Source organism: Salvia splendens, chromosome 12 (assembly GCF_004379255.2).
Source record: "Salvia splendens isolate huo1 chromosome 12, SspV2, whole genome shotgun sequence".
Lineage (NCBI taxonomy): Eukaryota > Viridiplantae > Streptophyta > Magnoliopsida > Lamiales > Lamiaceae > Salvia > Salvia splendens.
Genome location: NC_056043.1, coordinates 3654019 through 3677635, shown reverse-complemented (window position 1 = coordinate 3677635; position 23617 = coordinate 3654019). Strand labels below are relative to the sequence as shown.

Here is a 23617-nt window from a genome sequence, read left to right as displayed (position 1 = left end):
TGGAAACTTGAAAATGTAAAATTACTTTCAAATTATTCTTTATTTCCAAAAAAATTACTGGTATTAAAATCACGAATTCTAGTCGAATTCTGATATTTCTTATAAGTTTAAAGCGGATGAAAAATTATAAACTTTGACCTTGTACTCAATTGCTCACAACAATGACTCCGGCCAATGAATTCTGGCCTGGGTTAGTATTACGAACTCTAAGAGACTGGTATTTTAGTATGAGTTCTCTTAGTTAGATACAATTGATCATTTCATTGTGAGAGCTAAACAACTCGAAATGGTGATCCAACTTGATCGTAACTAACAAGGACAAGCAGTACCCAATAAAATACTAGCAGTGTGACAAAGAACTAATCGTGACCAATGATTTTACGAGGATATTTAGGAGCTTGACTCGAAGTAAAACATGCACGAAATTAAAGACCAAGAAAAATAATGGCCGGCGACTTATCTCACTTCCCCACCTAATTCAGCTTCCACTCGGCCTTCATTCAACTCAAATTACATCTCTTAGTAGTGCCATCCACCTTATTTTGTTTGACCTCACACACAAATTCAAACTAAAATTCTACCAACATTCGCATATTTCAATTTTTTTTCCTACAAAATGCTGTATCCTTCAAGCTTGCATTAAAAACTAGTCATATTACATCTCAACACGCATTGAATAAAGTAATACTACACAATAATATTATCTATATGAAAAAACATTGAAAAAAAGATGCATTATCGAATTTGACTTGGCCCAACCACCTTGTGTCCCACTCTTTCCCTAGTGTTCCTTATATAGTAGTAGTTCCCACTTTTTATATTCCACTCAATATTCTATATATACATTCTCCAATTAATCTCTTTAAACTCCTCCTCCCTTTCCTCCACTAAAACCCTCTTTCTCTCTCAAAAAAAAGTTTCTTTACATCATTTTTACAAAAAATGGCTCTAAAAGGTGCAGTATTTGTGATGGGAGTAATCATATTTTGCAGTTTGGTGTCGTCTACACAAGGAAGAAAGCTATTGATGAAGGTGGAAAATAGCAATATTCCACCTCACCGGGAAGACACGGCGGCGGCGGAGAAGGTGGAGGCGTCCGCCACCTTTGACGAAAAGCTCATCGCCCGCCACCTCGCCGCCCTCGATCGGATTCTGCGCTCCGTTCCGAGCCCCGGTGTGGGCCACTAGCTTCTATCTTCACAATTTTTGAATTCTTTTGTTGTTGAGGCAAATTAAAGGCCTTAGTAATATTTTGATCATTTGCTAGATTATTAGATGATTAATTACACATGTGAATGTATAGAGTAGGATTATTTTTTTTCTTTTCTTTTCTATTTTATTCAATTTATTTTTCTTTTGATGCTATTTGTCGACGACGTGTTTGTTCCGATCATGAAGACCATAGACAATGTGTGAAAATCACTGGTTACTAAATTGGTATCTCAATGAAAATTTTATTTTACTATAAGATCTTGTAGATGTTTTGCATGTTCAGTGTGTGGGTAATTGTCGTAAAAATTATGATGTTTTGTCAAATTATGATACTTCATGAAATTTGGATTTGTTAGCAAGTACTACTGTCTCACGACACAAACTTTGAGTTTTAATGAAATTGTATATGATATGACAGTCGGGAAATCATATATCTAATTCACTGTCATTGACTAACACAACGTTGTCTATTCATAAAAAATTGACAGCGTTTAGTTGAAAAATAGCAACAATATTTTACAGACGGGCAACTAGATTTTTCATTATGAGATAATTGCGAACAAGTTTTGCTGGCTAATTTTTTAAATTATGTATGGAACGGATTGGAATTTGGAATTTGGTCATATTCCAATAAATAATAACAATTTGGCCAAATTTTAATGTATAATTTGGTTATTGTTGATGCAAAATATACTGTTAATGCATTAACATGAACTAAATCAGAAGTTTGTAGACTGATCAAACTTATGTAAATATAATGTGACATACATGATTATTTATTTATTTGTTAGGTAGATGGCAAGAATGAGAAAGGCAAACATGTAACGCGTTTTTTTCGACTTTTTCCACCAGTCGTTATAATGTCGGTTAAATGACATTAATACTAGTAACTTTTTAAGTAGTATTTTCTCTCACAAAAAAAGAAATAGATTAGTAATAAAGTATTTAAGTAGTCAGTGGTAAGGGATACATCCATCATACGAGAATGAACCTTATTCGTGTAGATTGCTCCAAGAATTTTTGCCAATTTTGGTAGATCTAATATTCTTTCCAGCTTTAATTAGTTTGAATTTAATGAAGCAATTGTAAATACTAATCCCTATCATACATGTGACTATGTGATTCATTGATGATCAACATGCTTGGAAGCGGATCATTTATGTTCAGCTTGAATTCGTGCACCACTTACTCCTTAATCTTACTCTCTCCGTCCATCTATACTTGAATAGTATTCTTTTCGAATTGTCCACTATAAATCATTTTCTTTTTAGGCAAAAATAATACATTCCATCTATCTTATTTTATTCTATTTTCTTGTAGTATTTTATTTTCTTCCACTTAACTCACTTTATACAATTTTCTTAAATTTTGTGACCAAAAAGAATGTCTCATATAGATACGGCCGGAGAGGGGGGAGTATTTTTTTCAATTCTTAATTTACTAGGCAAGGTGTGTTTGAAAATTAATCTTTGGCTTTTGTGAGAATTTAGATTTAGTACGGGATATATGTTGGATTTTTAACATGTCGTGTCAATACGAAGTGAATTTTGTTACTATTGTGCTCACGTGTAAATGAATCAGTCAATCGGGTGTAATTCATATTCATGTCAAAAGCTTCGTTAACAACTTATTTTCAAATTAGGTTAATTAGATAGTATCATTGTTATATCGACATGACAATGATAATGACCCGACCTGAACCCACCAATTTGCAAGATCCATATGGCTTCCCTTTTTAGGGGCAAACATTTTCTTTTCCAAAATTAAATGACCCCATACTACTATTATATTTCATTGCTGAATTTCTTTGTGGATGATGGTTCTTTATGCTCGTATATTTTTATTCACCACAAATGCATACAGCTTATTTATGTGGTGTGTGAAAACAAATCTTAAAGAATATATTCGACCGCACATCACATTACACTCTAATAATAATTAATTTTAGTACGAAAATAGCTGAATTCGCAATACTTGTAAATCTACGAAATTGGCTGTCGGTTTTCCAAATTTGTTAGTAATCACAGATTCACAATTATGAAGAAATGATTTCAATTATAGCTCTATTGATTAACGTAAAATACGTTCTCCCTCCGTTCCATAGTAATAGAAACATTTCATTTTGCGCACTCGTTTTGAAAAAATAATTATAAATAGTTAAAGTGGAGAAAAAATAAAGTAAAAGAGAGAATATTGCAGATAAGACTCTTCTCTACATTATTCTTTCTCTTACTTTACTATCTCTCCACTTTAACTATTTATTATCATTTTTTTAAAACGAGTGCAGAAAATGAAATGTCTCTATTACTATGGAACGGAGTACAATTTTACAATTCGTTGAGATAGCTAACGTTTTATTGCTCGTCTCAAACCAACACTAAGGCTCCACAATAATCTACCTTTTGAGGCATCGAATTAAATATTTAGCTTAAATATAATAAACGTCATGTCACAATTAGACTAAAGGAAACAAATTAATTTAGGGTTTTATGTTGGGGGGAAGTATATAAATAATTGACATAAAATCCTAGATCAAATTTTAACTTATTCTTTATCAATTTGGACATTCAATAGAGTTTTTCAACAAGTTGTAAACATGGAGATCTCTATCACGTGCATTTGTATCTCATTGTTGAATTTATTTACATTAAATCAATATCTAAAATTTTAATCTATGCATTCTATCACAAAAATCGGATTTTACCGATTTATTTGATTTTTAGATAGCATATGGTGGAACTAAGAATAACATTTCTATAATTCATTGAAAATTAAGGTAAAGACAATTTTTGTAAGCGAAATAAAATGCATTTAATTAGTTTGGTTAAAAACATGGTCCTCACATTTCGTTGGTGCTCAGAGCATCTCCAATGCTGGCGGACGTCAAATAGCCGTCAAATAGCCTTCACACTGCCACATCATCAGCACTACAATTCTCCTGCCACATCAGCTTGCCACATCAACTGGACATCAAATAGCCATCAAATAGCCTTCATACTACCTATCCACATCACTAATAACAATTATATAATTTAATTTACAATTGTATCAACATACATAATTTAATTTACGAGACAAATACGGAAAATTCGAATAATAATATTAAAATTTAAAAAGTACATTACTTTTAAAAAAAAGTACAACAATTTAAAAAAATTACAAAAAGTAAAAAGTACATTAATTTAAAAAAGTAAAACAAAATCACTCATCGCCGCCGTCCTCGTCTCCGTCGTCGCCCAACGCTTCTTCACTGCCGTCGCCGCCGCCTCCGTCGCCACCTACGCCGCGGCTATTCCCGCCGGTGTCCCTCCTCATCGCCTCCAGTTCTTCACGCTGGCTCTGGAGCAATACGCGAAGAAAATCCTTCACCTCGGGGTCCACCGCCGCTTGGAAGTCGGCTAAGGTCTTCACCATTTGAGCGCGCGTTTGTTGGCGCGCGAAGAATTTGAGCTCCTCGGTAGACCTGCCGAGGGGGGATGCCGAATGGACATCCTGGGAACTCGGTGTGCCCCCCCTCGCAACCTGCTGCGCCCGCCTTTGCCCAACCGGGCGAGGTCGGCGACCGAACGACCGAGGAGTCGGGACCTCCTGGGCCGTCTCGGGGAGGTCTGACGAACCACCGCTGCTGCCGCTATAATCTCCGGTATAGTTCAGTCTCTGCCTCTTCGGCCAGCCAGCGTCGACGCCTGCCCGGAATTTCTCCGACTCGTTGAGCACAACGTAGCAGTTCCAGTAGGTGAACTCATAGTACTTCTTATCCGGATCGGGGTAGGCTCTTTCCGCAATCCTCCTGCAGTCTTCCTCTGTTTGGCCACTGGTCTGCATGCGGAGGGCGTTGGCGTACAAACCCGAAAATCGAGAGACGCCAGCCCTGATTCGGTCCCAGCACTTCCGGACCTCCTCCCCGGTGCACGGTCTCCCTTCAGGGCAAAATGCCCTGTAGGCTGCAGCTATCTTCGCCCACAAGTTGACGATCCTCTGGTTGTTTGAAACGAGAGGATCGTCGCAAACACTCACCCACGCCTTGGCAACCGCAACGTTCTCCGCGTCCGTCCACTTCCTCCGGCCCCGGATTTCGGCGCGGGGCTGCGACGACTCGCCGACCTTCTTCGCCTTGCCCTTCTTCTTACCCCGCCCTACTCCCTGGCTTTGAATGAGAGTTTCAGAAACGTCGTTAATATCAAAACCCAAGTCCGCTAAGGAGAAGGTCTCCGAATACTGTGCATCCGTTGGGGTCGATGTGTGCGAAGAACCGGTGGAAAAATCAAAAGTCGGCCGATAGGCGTTGTCCCCCCCGTGCGTCGCCTGCGACTGTGGAATCATATGTTGCGCCGGTGGCATCATCTGCTGCGCCGGTGGCTGCATGCCGGGTGCCCACCCCGGCATCATCTGCATAGGGGGCTGCATGCCGGGTGCCCACCCCGGAATCATCTGCTGCCACGGGTACACGTTGTAGTACCCGCTCATTGGAGGCCAACCACCTCCCCCAGGAGCCGGGGAAGTATGGGACCCTGCCCCGGGAGTCGGGGGCGTCTGAGACCCTACACCGGGAGCCGGGGGAGTCTGAGACCATCCCCCGGGATTAACTGGAGTACCTTCGTAGTTGTTCTCCATTGCTCGTTATTGATCTTGTACAGAAAGTAAGGTAGAGAGAGAGTACTCGTTAAAACAAGTGGTGCGAATGAAAATGAGGTTCAACGCGCGTATATATTGTGTTTTGCGAAAAAAAAAAAAAATATTTAAATCCGACGCCGGTTTGGCGCCGATCCGGGAGCCACAATGGCGCCCGTGAGGATCGGCGTGGGAACCGGCGTCAGCGCGGGAATCGGCATGGCGACGCCGATTTTGACGCCGATTTCGCCCACGCCGGTTCCAATGGTTCGGCGTCAAACCGGCGTGGGCGAAAAATCGGCGCTCCGGTGGTGACGCCGACCAAAATTCATGTCAGAAGTTAGGTAGCAATTTTTCCAAATTCCACAAAGTCGGACGTTACCAAACAATTTAACTATATCTTCAAACACATTGTCTCCAAACAATTTTCCGATGAAAACAAAGATGGGAATACATGAAGAAGAAAGAAAGCAAAACAAGAATGCGTAGCATATTGTGAATTTACTGTTTCATTGATTCAATTATGTACTTATAGCATAACTAAGAAGGATCTAGAATCCTTTGCTAAACTTTGATTACAGATTTAATAAAAACAGGATCATCCAACAATTTTCTTCACTATTATTATTCCTTTCATTGCTACGTTTGTCTATCTGTCTCTCCATATACCTTTGTGGTCCTCACTCTTAGTTGTTAACTGAGTAACTGTTAAGGGTGAACTCCCTTAACACGATAAAAGGCAGTCGTCGGAGCTTTGCCGGTCGATCAAACCAAGATTTAGGGTTGCAAAAAGATAAAATACGATAAAAGCTAAAAAGATAATTTCATATTTCTGGATTGAAATAGAAGAATACAATATCTCTTAATTATAAGACTACTCTGACTTAGGGAATAAGAAATAAAGATACTAAGAATATATGGAAAGATATGCTAAATCAATACTAAACTAAATAATAGATATATGGGATATTCGTAGAGATATTCTCGTATCAACTCCCCCACGGTTAAAATCCACATTGTCCTCAAGGTGGGAACCACGACATAACCAAGAGTGTCGCGAACCTAAGCTTTGGCGAGACATTCCCTCCTGGATCATACGCACAAGTCAGACCCCTCTTTTTCAATATTTTCATCATATGGCTGATTGCGCACTCCTTCTGAACCAATTCTCCAGTCTTTTGCTCTTCCATTTCCACTTCAAGGTCGTGTTCTTTTATCTCAATTGCAACAAGGCTCTGAATCTTCATCTTCTTGTTTTTTCTCGGCTTCTCAAGCAGCACCCTTAAATATTTTTCCTTCTTCTCTAACTTAGATTTAAGATCTTCATATTTGATCCCTTTCTCGATCAGCTTCGAAAAATCCTTGTTGACCTCTTTTTCAGTAGAGTCATTCTCTTTCTCGTTCTGCTTCAACATCCTATTAAGTTCTATCAACCTCTTCTTTCTCGCACAAAGTTTTTCTTCACCATCGGGCAGATTCGCATCCTCCTCTTTTTTCCTTGAGATTGAGACAAATAATGGGGTTGTCATCGGTAGCGGTTGCAAGGGCTGCCAAGGTCTTGGTGCGGCATGTTAGGGCGGCAGCTCAATAGGCGATGATGTGCTTTGCTGCTGCGATGCTCCTTGGTGGTAAGGCTGCTCAGGCAGAGGGAGGTCGTAGTGTCGAAGGTGATGGCTCGGCGGTTGCGGCCACGCATAGGGCTGACGGTCCGCGTACGGGGGCTGAGTGTAAGGCTGATATGCCTTCTGCCAATCAAGCTGGTCGGGGTATGGAGCGGGTTGTTCAGAAGCGGAGGACTGCCACTCTTGCGGTGGGTCCCAGCAGGTCGGGAGTCGGGTTCGAACCGGTTGTAGCTGTCGAGGCGACGCAGGCGGGTAACCGTAAGTGTTAGGATTTTGGTGATGGGGTTGCGGCAAAAAGTACGGAGCAGGCCCATACGTTGGTTGCGGCTGCTGGTAGTAAGGTTCCAACGAAGGGTATATCTCTTGCTGATAAGGAGCCGATGGTGGCTGGTAGGGCTGGTAAGGCGGCTGTGCAACGGCGTACAGCAGGGGGCCGTCCGGTGGGTCAGGCTCGGGGCGCAACGGAGGGAGCGTGGCTGCTGCCCAACGCTCATGCTCACTCAATCGGGTCTCGAGTCGGGCGAGCCAAGCGTGGATATACTCCAACGTTGTTGTTGTTGAATTCAGTTGCAAGCCTTCGGATGCTTGCGATATCTCCGGCCATGAACGAAGATTGAAGTCGGCCATGAGCTCTCAATGAAAGCACCAATTGTTAAGGGTGAACTCCCTTAACACGATAAAAGGCAGTCGCCGGAGCTTTGCCGGTCGATCAAACCAAGATTTAGGATTGCAAAAAGATAAAATACGATAAAAGCTAAAAAGATAATTTCATATTTCTGGATTGAAATAAAAGAATACAATATCTCCTATTTATAAGACTACTCTGACTTAGGGAATAAGAAATAAAGATACTAAGAATATATGGAAAGATATGCTAAATCAATACTAAACTAAATAATAGATATATGGGATATTCGTAGAGATATTCTCGTATCAGTAACAAACTTCTCCTTAATGTGAGTGATAGGGTCCTCGATCTAGCAAATCTCGTCGAAAATATCTTCAATATTTTAGCGTATCTTTTATTTTAGTTAGTTGTCTTTATTTATTTCCCATATCTTTTGTAATCTTTTATTTTAAGTATGTTTCTTGATTAGCAAGACATGTGTTAGGGTTTAGAATTCTATATAATAGAATTCTATCGTAATTCAAATCATTGAGAAATAAAGTTAAAACTTATTCTCATTCCGGTTCTGACGGAAATCGCCCCCTAGCACCTCAACTAGGGTTTATCTTATTCTTCGTTTCACTACAAATCGTTGGTGCTCTAGTCCGATAGATCAAGGGTCTATCAATTGGTGCTTCCATTGTTTACTCTTCCTCCATCACATTCTCAAAATCCCAAGCCAATACTTTCTCTTTTTTCTATACAAAATCCCACGCACCATCCCTCTTTTCTCCCTTTTGAGCTTTCAACTTCTGTATCGTTCAAATGACTACCAGCCTACCTGTTAAGGATTCGTCCGACGACGTACATGAGTTTATCCTGCAAGAACTCGGCAGCCTGAAGAGGCAGTTGAGCGAGGCCATCGATCGCGAGCGTTTATTGTTCGGCATTGTGGCACCTCATTTTTCTGGCGAAAATCCCATTGAGTGATCTATGGTATTGAGAGGTATTTCAATTTATCCTTAACTCCAGAATCAGATCGTCTGGAACTGGTACCTCTATTAATAGATTCTCCGGCGTCCGAATGGCTCTATTTATTTCAAAAGAACAATCCAGAGGCATCTTGGCAAGAGTTTTTGTTGGCCCTTTGTCATCACTTTGATCCAGATTTCTATAAGAATGATGTAGACCGAAAGGATGCCTTAAAGTTAGCCCCAAAGTTCGCTGCATCACATGCCGAGTCACACACTAAACGCCCCCCTTACTCCTAGGACGGCGCCGTAGCTGGCGTGCCGATCAGCTCCGCCCAAGTTAATGTGTTGTCACCAGTGGTTGTTCTACCATCAGCATCATTGCTAGCCACCAGTTCCAGTGTGGAGGTCCAGCCCGAGCCACCTGCCACCCTTTATGACAGCAAGGGAATGAAGTTGCCGGACAGCCCGACTACTGCACAACACGGTCATTCCTTGCTCACGTGTTGTGAAGATACTGAGCGGAGCCGTGCTTCTCGTCAATTGGTTGCCGAAACTGAGGTTCGTATATTTGACCCAGGAGCTTTTGATGGGGTCGAATTCATCCATGTTGAATCTAACAAGATTTCTGAAGATGTATTGGATACAGAAGTAGTGAACAAGGGAGTTTCAGTGGATTTATGTGGTCAAAGCAATGTATCCGCTATACCGTCTGGTTCCTATTTCACAAATCCGGTTTGTGAGAACGATGAGGAGAAATTGTCGGCTACATGGGATCCTAGCGAGTCTACTAGCATTATGAAATCAATAGTGGATGATGGATTAATACTTGATTTTGAACTCACAATTTCAGAGGGAAAGGAGATTGCACCGGTTCTTGATCCCAAACAGGCAACGAATGTTATTTCATTTGCGCCGCAATGGAAGACTGGCGTGGTTGGCATGTCCGCGGGCTATGGAATGGTATCACAGTTCACTATCGATGCAATACGTGAGAGGAAAATGATGTGGCCGAAGTTGGCCTCAAAAATTATTTTGGCAGGTTACTTCGTCGATGCAAAAATTGTCAAGCAATTCGGTTGGAAGGAGATCCTTATTGGGTACAATGATAGCTATGACGGAAGAGAATTAGTGTTCTACTTTGGTGCGATGAAAGGAGTTCGTATTTTTGACCCTGGAGATTTTGAGAATATGATGGCAACACAAGGAGTTTATTCTCATAATGTTGTTCGGATAATGCCTTATTGGCACATTGTGATTGATGGGTTTGCAGCTATGTGTCTTGTCGTTTGCAATGGAGTTATTCTTGGAAAGCTTGATGACGAGATTTTGGTCTCATCGGATTTCGTCCCTGTCTCTGCTTGTGTTGGTGATGTCGAAGAGCCTCCTCACTATTCTGCTCACGATTTCTTTATATGGCTTCAAAATTTGCTTCGTGTAATTTCCCTGGCTTTGGATCTCACCTTGTTGCGGCTGTTTTTGAAATCCAGACCTTATGCTTTTGGATTTATTGTTTGTGTTGTTTGTGTTTATCTATTGAGAGACACGGTGACACTCGACGTTCGACCTTGGGGAGAGTACAATGATGAGAAATTTGATGTTCTTGGCGCTCACGAAATTTTGGTTGAAGACCATTTTGGGTTAATGGATGTCAAGGATCCCGAGGATCAGTTCTTTCCCAACACCAACATTCAACTTCACGTTCCAGGTGCTACCCCTAAGGATGGATCAAGTGTCGGTTGCACCATGATTACCTCCATGCTATCTCTTACCATGAATAAACCCGTAAAGCGGGACCTCGCAATTCTTCCTATTGGTGGAATGAAGGAAAGAACTACTTTTCATCCTGCTACAATTGAAGCTACGAAGGAAGGATATCAATTAAGCTGTTCTTATTTTGCCTTCCACCTTGAGGGCAAGGTGGTTTTCAACGGCGGGAGAGTTGATAGGGTCCTCGATCTAGCAAATCTCGTCGAAGATATATTCAATATTTTAGCGTATCTTTTATTTTAGTTAGTTGTCTTTATTTATTTCTCATATCTTTTGTAATCTTTTATTTTAATTATGTTTCTTGATTAGCAAGACATGTGTTAGGGTTTAGAATTCTATATAATAGAATTCTATCGTAATTCAAATCATTGAGAAATAAAGTTAAAACTTATTCTCATTCCGGTTCTGGCGGAAATGGCCCCCTAGCACTTCAACTAGGGTTTATCTTATTCTTCGTTTCGCTACAAATCGTTGGTGCTCTAGTCCGATAGATCAAGGGTCTATCAGTGAGCTTGTGTACGTACGTACGTACTGTTTTGGCTATATATCGTGCTCCAAACATCTTCACGTCCACTTCATGCACTTTAACATTGCATGCAACCAACCTTGGCTCGATCTTTGATTTGATCTTGCCAAGGTTCTCTAATATACTGTGGAGGAAATCACGAGAATCTTCAAAGTATATGTGGATATTAGCAAATATTCAATCATCGCCAACCAACAAAAAACTAGTAGTATTTGCTTTTTTCAATAAAATTACTAGGAGGTAAAACGAGGTACGCCCTCGACATCCAAATCTCATATGATAATTGAGGTTAATATTTCAAAAGAAACGTACATGAAGACTCGGGATATGGTTCACCACTGCAAAATATGGGTGGACAGTGGTTCAACCGGACCATAAAAACGAAGCACACCGCCAACGGCCAATTCACCAATAGCAGAGTGTCGATTCTGCTCTGAGCGATGAGCTGGTTGAGACTTGAGACAGTATTGGCACTTTAAGAAATCGAATTGAATTGCAATAGCAACCCATGACTAAAACAATCTTACGTTTCTAAATTTTAGAAAATGATCCATTTCTACATTCCTCACTCATTTCAAAGTGACAATTAAAATTTAATTTAGGAGTTTAAATCAATGTCATTTTTTAGTATTTCTTTAGGTTTAATTTTTGGTTTCAAATAATGTACTAGCTGTTCGAATTTTATTTTATTATTTTTAATTATCTACTTTAATTTCGGGAAATTTTGAGTTATAGTAAAAAGTTATGACTAAAATGAGACTAGCTTATGTGACTAATATGACTAAAATCAAGTTTCTCATCTTTGGGAGGTTTTGATCAGTTTTTCTATTTCAGTGTTCATTACAGAAATTGAAATTCTTTGTTGGAGATTAGGCTGTGTAAGCATAGATTAAAAACCAGCACATAAATTTTTTTGTTTTCTTTTTGGCGGTTTTAATAGTAGTATTGCATAAGATAGCAAACCCCATTTGAAGGTATTTGAAAAGACTCGTTAGGATATTTGAGTCACTTGAATAGGAGTTATTCTGTTTTTCATTTGAGCAGATGGTTTATGTCATTGAAAATGCCATACTAAATCTCAAGAGCAGATGACATGGGTGATTGACTTCACGAGGTGGTCATTATTAAGCATGAGAACGCTAACGCCTGTGAGAGCGTCTGAGAGACTACCCTTTGATATTTGACGAATTACTCTTAACTCTTAACACTGACTTCTATCCAAATGCTTCCATTTTGTGCGCTGAGAAATCGCGCGTTTTGCCTGCATCCTTTTTCCTCGGCCACAATACTTCAATCTTTGATGCTATAATATTCTGTGTTTTTCGTGATTCTGATGGTGAATATTCATACCCCTTACTACCATTTTGCATCAGCAAGTGTAATGTATTTTATTGTAGAAGGTGACATTTGCATACCCGAAGAGCATAGACGTTGCAGATGTCCTGAGGGAGTATTTTGATGTGGAGCATCTCCCGACATGTAGTTTTATCCAAGTCAATACATCTCTTAACTTGTACTACTACATGACTTACATATATTCATTTCTCCAAAAAAATTATTCGATTGATAAGATTTAACAGGATTTTGTTTTCAGGACAGGGACCTTCTTTACTATGTATGCATTTCATCATAATGATAAAACATTCATACGAAATGTTAGATTATAAATCACTCTGATTTTTTCATTAGACAAAGACAAAAGAAAACGCCAAACATCATCAGTCTTATATACTCCTACTTACCTTATTTGAAAGTAAAAAGATTACGAATTTTCACTATTTCAGTTTTCAATAGTAGTAGTATTAATCTTTTGAATTTCTCGAGTCTTTTTATCTTTTCCTTTCGATGTTGGCTTTAGTTTTATGCAGTTCAATATCTTCTATTCGTCACGATTTTGACAATATACTATACGAATTTTAATATAAATTAATAAAACATAATCAAGAGAAAGTTTTGTATTAGAATAAGCACAAAAATTTCATATAAAAAGTAAGAGAGAGAATAATGTGTACAAAACTCTATTCATGCACGGAGGGAGCATAACAGATTTATTATCACTTTACATTTGTACAAAAAGTGGAGTATATTATTGTTTTATATTGATTAAAAAAATCATTATTTGTATGTTATGTAGATAAATAGTTACTGTCGTTTCCACTCATATAATGTCGGAATATATCGAAGTGAAAAATAGCCGAAACTTTTGTATAATAATTTATGCAAAAATCAAGTATTTTGTACTCCAACAAATTTGAAACAAATAGAAAATATTTATAAATAAGTAATTACCCCAAGAAAGTCGGCAAGTATGGTAAATTAAACACATTCCAAAGAACAGGCAAATATTCCAAAAAGGAAAATAATAAATTTTTCTCATCAATTTCATTCCATTCCGCATTACGAATAATTAATGATTGCACTTGCACTCACAAATTCAGCAAAGAAAAATAGAATAATTGAGAATGATATAATGATGTTTCCTCTACTTGTGTAAACCGTATACTCCATATTTTAAATAATTATTTACATGACATTAATTATTCCATACATCTCCGATCTGTCTTTTCCTCGTCATAAAAAAAACAAAAACAATAATAAAAAAAACACTACCATAATTTAACCCTCTCTTTTTTTCCGGCCAAAGGGCCCCTCTATTCTCTACTTTGTGCGCCGCCGTCCCCACCATCTCACCGCCTCTCTCCACCGCCCCCTTCCCGCCAAAAAAAAACAACCACTTCATTCTCCCTCATCCGTGGGGCCCTCCTTTAATTCTGTCTCACTACTCCCATCTTTTAAAATTACCGCATTTCATAATACGCCCACGCGCCGCCGCTGCTCCGCCGTCTTGAAAAGCGATCCTCCTCATACCTTTTATTTCCAAGCGGGCTGTCAACATCGCAATCCTGAAAAAGAAAATCCGGATGGTGCAGAGAGGATCTAATTTCAAGATTGTGAGACCCCACCGTTGCAGGGGCGGCGCGTGAGAGAGCGCGTGCGGGGAGCTAGCTAGCTCTTTGCCGGAGAGTCTGTCGGGAAGAGATACACCTGGCTCTGCACCACCGTCTGCCCGACCTTAAATCCAGGAACGACCGTGAACGCGACCCTGACGCAGCCGTCTGCGGCGGCGAAAGCCTCATCCATCACGCTTTCCATGTACACTTCGGAGAATTTGGAATTCCGACTCACTTGAAATAAACTGACTCGCCGATCAAACGAGAACGACAAGCTATGCAGCAGCCAAACCCTCCTCCCCATCTCCGCAAACGCCTTGAAGAATTCCGTTTCCGGAAACTCGCCGGAATTCACCATTTTCCTCTGGTTCAGGTTGCCGGAGAATGAGAATTCCATTTTCGGATGCACCAGCTGAAGGTATTTCGATTTTAAGAATTTTCCGAAAAACGAATTAGGGTTTTGCTTCAAGAAATTGATCGCACTCGCCGATCGCAAAACCCTAAATTGATCGAAGAAGAAATCGCGGCGCTGACGTGGCGTCTCTCCGCGAACGGAGGATTCGCCGCCTTGGACGGCGAATCCGGCATCGTTGAAACCGGAGAAGATCTCTCTGCAAACAAACGATTCAAACGCGAACGCTTTATGATCTCTGTTTCTAAAAACGACGTCGTGCTGGATCGCATCCGCCGCGGCGTCGATGTCCCAATTTGCCGACTCCATTTCGCGAATCAATAGCTTGACGAATCCGCGCACAGATCTCAACGCGTAGTGTAAAACTAGAATGAAATCTCGAGGGCTGACGTCGGAGAATCGAACGCCGTCGAGAACGGAGAAGGATCCGCTGGCGTTCATCTTCTTCTCGAGCGATTTGTTGCTCTCGACTGATTCTCGAAGGCTCTGCTGCAGCGACGCGATTCGCGCCTCCTTGCTCTCGATCTCGGCTCTCATTTTCTTCATCGTGATCTCGTACGTCTTCATCAGCGACTGCTGCTCCTGGATCTCCGCCAGCATCAGCGTCACGTGCGGCGGCGACGAGTCGATCTGTTTTTTGATGTAGCTGTACTTGAGCTCGGAGAGCGCCTTGAGCTGGTCGACGACGGCTTGATCGGCGCACTGGATCGCGTCGCCGTTGTAGGGGAACTGCGCCAATTGGAGCTCGGCGTAGGCGGCTTTGGCGGTGGAGATGGTGGCGAAGAGCTTCGCGACGAAGGCTTCCATGGCGGCGCGGGTTTTGCACTCCTCCATGGCTTCCTCTGCGTCTTCCTTCTCGAATTGATGCGACTCGCAGCATCGGAGCTTCTCCTGAGGGAGGAAGAGGCAGAAGCCTGGGTTGTTGGAGCGGTTTTTGGAGCTCGATTTGAGACTGATTACTCTTGAAAACGTTTTGGCGATTCTGCTGCGGGGCCGTGCTGGTTCCATTACGAGATTTCTTTTGCTGAATTGATCAATTCATGGAAAAAGGGAGAAGAAGATGAAATTGGATTTGGATTTGGGAAAAAGGAAGGAGATAAAGGGGGATTGAGAGTGAGAGGAAAAAGCAGGGGATTAGTATGTAAATTAATGGCGGGAAATAATTAAGCATGCGCGGAGAAGAAGGAATGCATTCATCTCGAATTTATCATAATTATTTATTTCTAATATACTCTATGACCAACGGTCATTTTTCTATTTTTGGTCGGTTTTACAAAAATTAATTATATTCCGATTTTGATAACATAGTTCGTTACTTATTTTCATTTTATTTATCCAATTTCAATTAATAATATTCTAATTTTTTTTATCTCAATGTTACATCGAATTGAAAGGTAGTGGATATAAGAAATGGAGTTCTTCTACTATTTCATGTATAATTGATAAAGTATGAAAAATAAAAAAAATAGATTAAACAGAATGAGAAAAATTATAAAAAAATAAATAAATAGAAATAAGACTAATTTTAATAGACGAGTTAAGATGTAAAATTAAAATTTTTTATTTTTATTTTTTTCTTATACTAGAATTTAACAAAGTAAATCATATCTAGAATTTGATTTGACGATTTAAATCATCACAAACATGTTTATTTTGGGTTACATAAAGGACCATATAGCTCAAGGAAAGTTGAGGAATCTATGTATCTGTCACTCTAAGAGTGTCCACAATAGGGGGCGGACAGCCCCCTCCCACCGCCGCCCCCTGAATCGAACCGCTGCGTCGCCGCGTCAGCCGCGGCTATAGCCCCACTCCTTCTCTCTCCAGCCACCCTCAGCCGCGTCCTCGCCCCGGAGTCGGCGATCGCGCGTCCGCCGCCCCTCCCCCACCCGCCGCGTCCACCCCCGCGGCGGACACCCTTCCCACTATAAGCCGCCCCGCTTCCGCCCCAAACGCGGCTATAGCCGCGTCCACATTATAGTGGACGTTCTAATATCGCTAAATGGCAACAACGATATATAATTTGTCGATTCCACATATATAATTCCATCTCCATTATATATATAATTCATTAAATTTATAAAACAGCACAAAAAAATAATTACTATTACTCCTATTATTTACTCTTGCTACAAGACTTAAATCAAGTCTTGGTAAGATAGGTAAAGTGAAGATGTGGACATTAAAGTAGCACTATTCATGGTCTAAAATCGAACGCAAAGTTTGACGTGTGTTGTCTCTCAATTTTCTTTACTACTCCACTTTTTTCCTTTGTCTTCTTCAAGTTAAAGTTTCAAATTATATCAAATCGATAAATTAAATAAAATTATATCTTATAAATATAGAACATACTTAATACTTTATCTCTAAACAATGTCACATATAATTAATCTTTTACTAATATTTAAGTCTTTATTTAATTTCGCCAATCTCGAAACAATTCAACCTCCAAAACCTATAGAAAAAACTATTTATTTAATTTAAAATAAAATAGTAGTACTCGCCTAGATATGAATCAAAGCAAGAAATAATTGATGAAGAAAAAAGGAACAAAAACAGAATGAATAAAATACAGAAACAAGATCCAACATTAAATGTAGTGTGCATGCATGTATTATGCAAGTGACAATGAAACGATAGTGATGCATCACGTAGTAATAGTATCAATACCTTTTTCTTTTTGGTCAGAAAAAATGGCCCATTTCTTATTATTAATAACATAACATTTCTTTTTCCAAAGAAAGCTACAAACATTCCATGACAGGTTTAATGGCCAAAAGCTTCCATTTTATTGAACTTTAATATTTGTATATGTTTTTGGGTTGCTATCTCTCTATCTACTTCTCTAATTTTTCACTTCAAGTTATCCATATCAAGACTTTTGATTGTTAGGTAAAAAAAAATGATTAATTATTCTTAGGCTTATTTTAACACTTAGGAGCACTTTATTGGGATTTATTCACTTGGGATTTGAAGTCTCCACTTTATTGTCAAAAGGTCTTGTTTTATGGTTTCAATCCCAATGAGATAACAACATAGAAATAAACATGAAACATACTACCAAATTTTAGTTTTGTTAATAAAAAATCCTTTTGAAATGTAAAGAGACAAATTATGCATGATAATGTTACTAAAAGTGGTAATAGTAGTGCTGTCCAAAATAAGCATGCAAGCTGAAGAATTTTTAAATTGGAAATGCAATAAAGTAAAACTTAGTTGATTATTATAGCTACTAATAAGTAAGAACTATCTTTATATTTAAAAGAGTTTTCTATTGGTAAAAGTATTAAAATTGTGTGGCATGGAGTATGAACCACTGAATACACATGATTGTTTCTATCTTCCTTTTGTATTAATTAAAGACTCAACGCTCCTTCATCACATTACTCCAAATCAATATCTTTAGACAAACACATTTCCGTTGCCAATTACTTGAAGTATCAAATCACTCTAATGAATTTAAATTCTTTCAATGATTTATTTGCTCCATTTTTTATATGTAAAAGAAAAATCAATGATTCATTTCATTCGGATTAATTTGCTCACTAAAACGAATAAACAAATAACACCCCAAATGATTTAATCTATTTTTATTATATGTTCATGGACATTTGTTGCCATTTTCACAACTTGTTCATCACATTCTATTGGTCTAAGTTGATTCGAATATAGTAGTTCATCACGATGCATGCTAAAAATTCATAATTATAGATTAAATTAGTGTTAATAATGATTGTAGAAATTTGATTAATCCTAATCAAGGGGGCCTACCATGTTATAAGTAAGACTGATTAAAATTACACCTACTAAACTTGAGAATCAAGTCTACTACCAACATTTGCAATCATAATACTTTATTACTTATATTATTCGGCTTCTTCTACACCCATGGTTGGTCAGTTTGATTTCACGTCAAGCATTAGTCTAGCTATAATCTATATACATACAAACCAAATATGGATATAATTAATAGCACAAATGATTTTAATTGCAACTGATAAATGATTAACAAAAAAACAATTTTCTAAAAGATGATTACCTAGTAAGTAGTAGCTAGAAATTGCAATTGAAGTTTTTATCACACTTAATCATATTAGCACGCATGCTTGAGCTCACACGAAAAGGGCACTCCATCCTTTTGTAAGTGAGGTTGTTTTCTCATTTCTATTTTTATTTTGCTTTTTATGTTCTAGTATTAAATTTAAGCAAGGCCAGTGATATTATGATATGACTATTTTTTATTACTACTACTACTATTGTGCAACATTTAGAGATAGAGAACAAATAAATTTTGAGGAAGAAGTTGTGAAGAAGTATTGAGTGAGAAGTTTTAAATAGATGAAAGATGAAATGTGTTTGAGATATTTAGATGTAGCTTATTCAATATAAAAAAATGTGAAGTGAAACGGTAATATCAACTTAAATATTTAATGAGTGTCTAGTTTTATCACTTATTAGTTTTGGGATAGAATCTCACTAGGGTTTAGTTGGTCTTCCCTTCACTGATCATGTACGTTTCAACAAGGAACGAGAGCGAAAGTGTTTTAGTTTTTCTAAATTGTTGACTTTTAATAGGGGGGTAAGTCTGATTCGGCCACATCGAAATAATGGGATAGATTGTTTGTCAAATGATTGTTTATGAGATTAGTGGTAGATGTCATAAATAGAAAGAGTGGTAATGGTCCATCGTGTTTCAGTTTAATCCTTAAATACAGGCAGAGAGAGACAAGGATGACAATACTCAAAATCTATTGAATCCACACGTCTTACTTTCTCAGCATGCTTTCCCACCAGCAAGGCAACAACTAGTTGAAGTCTCCCCACTTTTGATACTGATCAAAATGGTATTTTATTTTCTTTTATTATTCCTTTGTGAATCAGGATAAATACACAAAAGGCTATGAAACAAACTCGGAAGAATAAAATCAAGGAAAGATGATTGGGACAAAAGACAAAGTAGAATCCACAGTTGCAGAATAATCAGAAGAGCATTCCCAGCTCCAGGCTGACAAACACTTGCATACATTCCCGAGAGAACGTAAGCAACAGTCTCGTTAACGAGAAGCTTCTGATCACCGTTTCTGAGGCCAAAACACCATTCAATCGAGCCAACAACATGCTACGATACGGATCATCAATTGGCCAAGATAGGGGCGATAGATCTTCGTGTGAAGAATGTGAGCCGAAACTTGGATGATTTTGGAGCCAGCCAGGAGTTGCATCACCAAACCAGATATAACAATGGGTGTGTAGATACCCAGTTCAATGACAGTTCCACCAAGAATATTAAAAAAAAAAGATTTGATACCATAAAGGGATGTTCGGTTTGCAAGATTGTATCCAAGATTAAATTTGTAGTGTGTTTGGTTCATGAAATTCAACCCCACAATTCAATCTTAGATGGATAGTCATAGCTAACCCCCTATGACTAAAATAATCTCACAGCTCAATCTTAGATTGTATCTTGAAAACCGAACACCACATAAAAAAGGATCTAAGTCTCTAGTTCCAATCCAATATGGCATGCAAATTCGAAAAACTAAAATAAAATAAACAGAGACGAGATTTAACTAAGTTACATCAAGTGTTTAAGGAAGCAAAATTCGGAATTTATATAAAAAAATAAAGATACAAAGTATCCGAAGATTTAAAGCTAATACAAGACAAAGTAGAAAAACCTAGGCATATTTTCGCTCTAAAACCTCGTGTCTTGAGAAAAAAAAAACGAAGACATTACTACTACTAAAATTACACGGTGCAGTTTCTTTAAAGTTGTGGAAGCTCCAGCTTGTGCAGTATAAACTATCCATAACGGTTGAGGATTATCTTAAGTGGCCTATGGCTTAAAAGCCAAAGAAACCAAGCTCACTTGCTTTCTCCTTCTCAAAGGTCTCGAAATATTGATAGATGATCGTCACTGCAAGAAGGATTCCAGTTCCTGAACCGATGGCACCCATGAAATCTGCCAACACAGTCAATGCACCAATGCACATTCCTCCAAACGCTGCAGCAGTTGGGATATAGCGGTTAAGTTCCTTCTGTAAATTTGAGTCCCTGTGTCCAGGCATAACCATTTGTTGCTCCTGCAAAGTATCAGCAGGATTGCATAAAAATATCAGTAAGGCTTTTCTGGGATGTCGTAGCAGCATTCACTGTGCTAAACAAATATAGCAAATTAATGGAAATGGATGAATAGTAAATAAACTTTATTCATGATATCCAACAATTGATCATAGAGCAAAGAAAACTGAAATGTGGGATTATAGTATTCAGCAAAATAGAACTTCATAAGCAGGTGTTTTACTGTATGATATACTAGGTAGTTTATGAGTTCAGAATTTAACAATTCTTGCCTTTAGCTGCTTAGCGACATCTCTGGCAGAGGATCCGGAAACTTCAATCCAGGTCTTTGAGAACAGGGCACACGCAGATAGCATGAATACTATATAGAAAAGCGCGTGGAAAGGATTTGCTGCCACATCTGCTAAGCTGAGAAAAGATGGTGTGAGATAAGAAGATCAGTAAGAACTCATGGTCAAATAAACTTCAGATATCACACCAGAAAGGAAATAAAAGGTAGTCTTTGCATACATGCTAAAGAGACCTGTAAAAATCGACTAACAATTACAAAAAGTTTACCTTGATGGAGCAGTGACATAGTAAGCAAGGCCACCAACTGGAATCGATTGGCCTGTATATCCAGAATCCTTCCATGTGCCCAACAAGTTGACCAAGAAATTTCCACCATATTTCTTGTATAGCAACTGCAAGGTGGTACAAAGTAATGAAATGAAGTTCAAGAGAGGCAACAAAAAAAACAAGAAATCAGAAACAGGAATTAGGCTTACCTGAGAAATGAAGTAAAGATTGGACACAAGGGCAGACTGAAGAATAATGGGCATGTTGGAGGTATAGAAAAGCTTAATTGGGTAAGAGCCTTGTTGTCCACGGGCATTTTTAGATCTCACAGGCAACACCACTCTAAAGCCTTGGAAATATATCACGATGAGGAAGATCAGAACGGTAGCAAGAAGATTGGTCACATTTGGAAGATTCTGCCTGTAAAATGCCTCTCGAAGTGCACGAACTTTGTCTGTTCTAGTTATAAGCAAATGGAACAATGCAATGACAGCCCCTTCAAACTCAGCACCTCTGCCACTGTTGATAGTTGTAGGGCTGAAAGCTTTCCAGATAATACTTTCACTGCAAATGAAAGCAGAAAATTTTATTGCATTGCCAAAAGCTAATTTGCTGAACCATTAGTCCCCTAGACTCCTACTAAAGAACCAACTAAGAAACTTAATAAAAGTTTAGTAGTTACCAGATATTGGTAGCAATGAACAAGGAAATCCCAGAACCAAGACCATAACCCTTTTGAAGCAGCTCATCTAAGCAAATCACAATAATACCAGCAAAGCACAGTTGCAGAATAATCAGAATAGCATTCCCCACTCCAAGCTGGCCAACACTTCCATACATTCCCGAGAGAACATAAGCAACAGCCTCGCCAACGGCAATCAAGATACCAAGAAGCTTCTGAGCACCATTCCTAAGGCCAAAACAAGATTAAACTGAGTCAAACACACACCTCTGATACAGATGAATCAATTGGCAGTTAAAGGATGGCCTTTGTGCGAATAAAGTGGCGGAAAGCACAAAACAAATACTAACTTACAATAGCGCCCGGTCTTCGCGGACATTGTTGTCAACTTCAATGATTTTCGACCCAGCCAGGAGTTGCATCACTAGTCCAGATGTGACAATGGGTGTGATACCCAACTCCATGACAGTTCCACGGCTCGATGCAAGAATAGCACGCATCCAGTAGAAAGGATCACCTCCAGTAGTGGAGTGTATGCCATACAGAGGAAGCTGGCTGCATACCAAGAATATGAAAAGAGATATCACGGTGTATATAACTTTCTCTCTAAACGGAATCTTCCTGTCCGCGGTTTGAACTTCGGGCAGAAACGAAAGGAATGGCTTCACAAGATGCAACACCCTAAATCCTCCTCCCATTTTTCAGAAGATGAACGCACACAAACTCTCAAGCCTGCGCAACACACCATTACAAACATGCTGTAATTAGGTCAAAATCGTTAAACTACAAGCTACAATTGCAATTCAAAACTGAAATCATGAGGAAATAAGATCGAAACAATGAAATTGCCTAAACAACAATGAAATTTTGTTCCATATGATTCCTAATAATCACGAGTAACCTAGATTTTCGATAAATCAGGCATGAATGGAGTAGATCTAAAACAACCTAATCTGGAGTTCGAAAACTCCAAATTCGGTAACAATAAGTCCATCTAACTACTGAAACCCCTATAAATCGGAAAGCGTAAAAACAAAACAGATCAATCGAACAGCAATCACAGATTCGCAACAATGAGCTAGAAAAGGATAATTGATGCAGCGAAACTCACCGTGAAGAAGCAGATCTGAATTGAAAGTGGGTAGACTTGAGGCGGAATGCCCCAACAACTGCGTAATGGAGTTGAGGCGTTACAACTTAGATATTTCACACAATAATGAATAATCTGTTTGAAGCTTTCAGCGTTGACAAAGTCTAATATTTATAGCCAAATAGGCCCACGCCCAAATTCCTAAACCAACTACTTTAAGGACTTCTACACGAATTCTAAAAATTTTATTTATGTTAAAAAAATACTTGTAAAATAGAGTAATTTATTTATTAACTTATTATATCTCGATCTATATCCATTAAAAAACGAAATACTCATATTATTACCATACATAAAATTTCAAATTTTGTACTCGTTAAACTAAAAAATCCTTCTCCTTTCCTTGTTCTGGTTCGCTTTGTTTAAATTTAGTGATTAAAAACGAAATACTCCTTGATGGATCCGCGAATTTTTGATGTTAGTAAACGCTGGTAGAGAATAAAGACTACGACACAATGAATTTA

At 38.8% G+C, this 23617-nt stretch overlaps 2 protein-coding genes across 3 annotated transcripts; both read right to left on the bottom strand.

The window, feature by feature from the left end:
* Window positions 1-13679: 13679 nt before the first annotated feature.
* LOC121759753 (protein GRAVITROPIC IN THE LIGHT 1-like) lies at window positions 13680-15885 on the bottom strand. 2 transcript variants are annotated; one of them, XM_042155440.1, is made up of 2 exons: window positions 14758-15885; window positions 13680-14682 (listed from the first exon to the last, which is right to left on the bottom strand). In XM_042155440.1, the coding sequence occupies exons 1-2, from the start codon at window positions 15688-15690 to the stop codon at window positions 14326-14328; spliced, it is 1290 nt and encodes a 429-aa protein (XP_042011374.1). In that variant the 5' UTR covers window positions 15691-15885; the 3' UTR covers window positions 13680-14325. The 2 variants fall into 2 exon arrangements, with proteins under 2 accessions (XP_042011374.1, XP_042011373.1); XM_042155439.1 differs by having other exon boundaries at window positions 13680-15883.
* A 4384-nt stretch (window positions 15886-20269) lies between these two features.
* On the bottom strand, window positions 20270-23261 carry LOC121759032 (protein transport protein Sec61 subunit alpha-like). Its single transcript, XM_042154522.1, has 7 exons — window positions 23115-23261; window positions 22358-22735; window positions 22004-22231; window positions 21531-21885; window positions 21322-21446; window positions 21036-21171; window positions 20270-20765 (listed from the first exon to the last, which is right to left on the bottom strand). Exons 2-7 carry the CDS (start codon window positions 22699-22701, stop codon window positions 20526-20528), a joined length of 1428 nt encoding a protein of 475 aa, XP_042010456.1. The 5' UTR covers window positions 22702-22735; window positions 23115-23261; the 3' UTR covers window positions 20270-20525.
* Between the last annotated feature and the right edge of the window lie 356 nt (window positions 23262-23617).

What these genes read in the sequence shown, in the direction of transcription:
- LOC121759753 (XM_042155439.1), bottom strand. Translation starts at nt 15,690, where the DNA reads ATGGAACCAGCACGGCCCCGCAGCAGAATCGCCAAAACGTTTTCAAGA.
- LOC121759032 (XM_042154522.1), bottom strand. Translation starts at nt 22,701, where the DNA reads ATGGGAGGAGGATTTAGGGTGTTGCATCTTGTGAAGCCATTCCTTTCG. An exon ending in TATGTCACTGCTCCATCAAG is followed by an intron (nt 21,172 to 21,321) that starts GTAAACTTTTTG and finishes ATCTTTTCTCAG; the next exon opens with CTTAGCAGATGTGGCAGCAA. An exon ending in ATGTCGCTAAGCAGCTAAAG is followed by an intron (nt 20,766 to 21,035) that starts GCAAGAATTGTT and finishes GATACTTTGCAG; the next exon opens with GAGCAACAAATGGTTATGCC.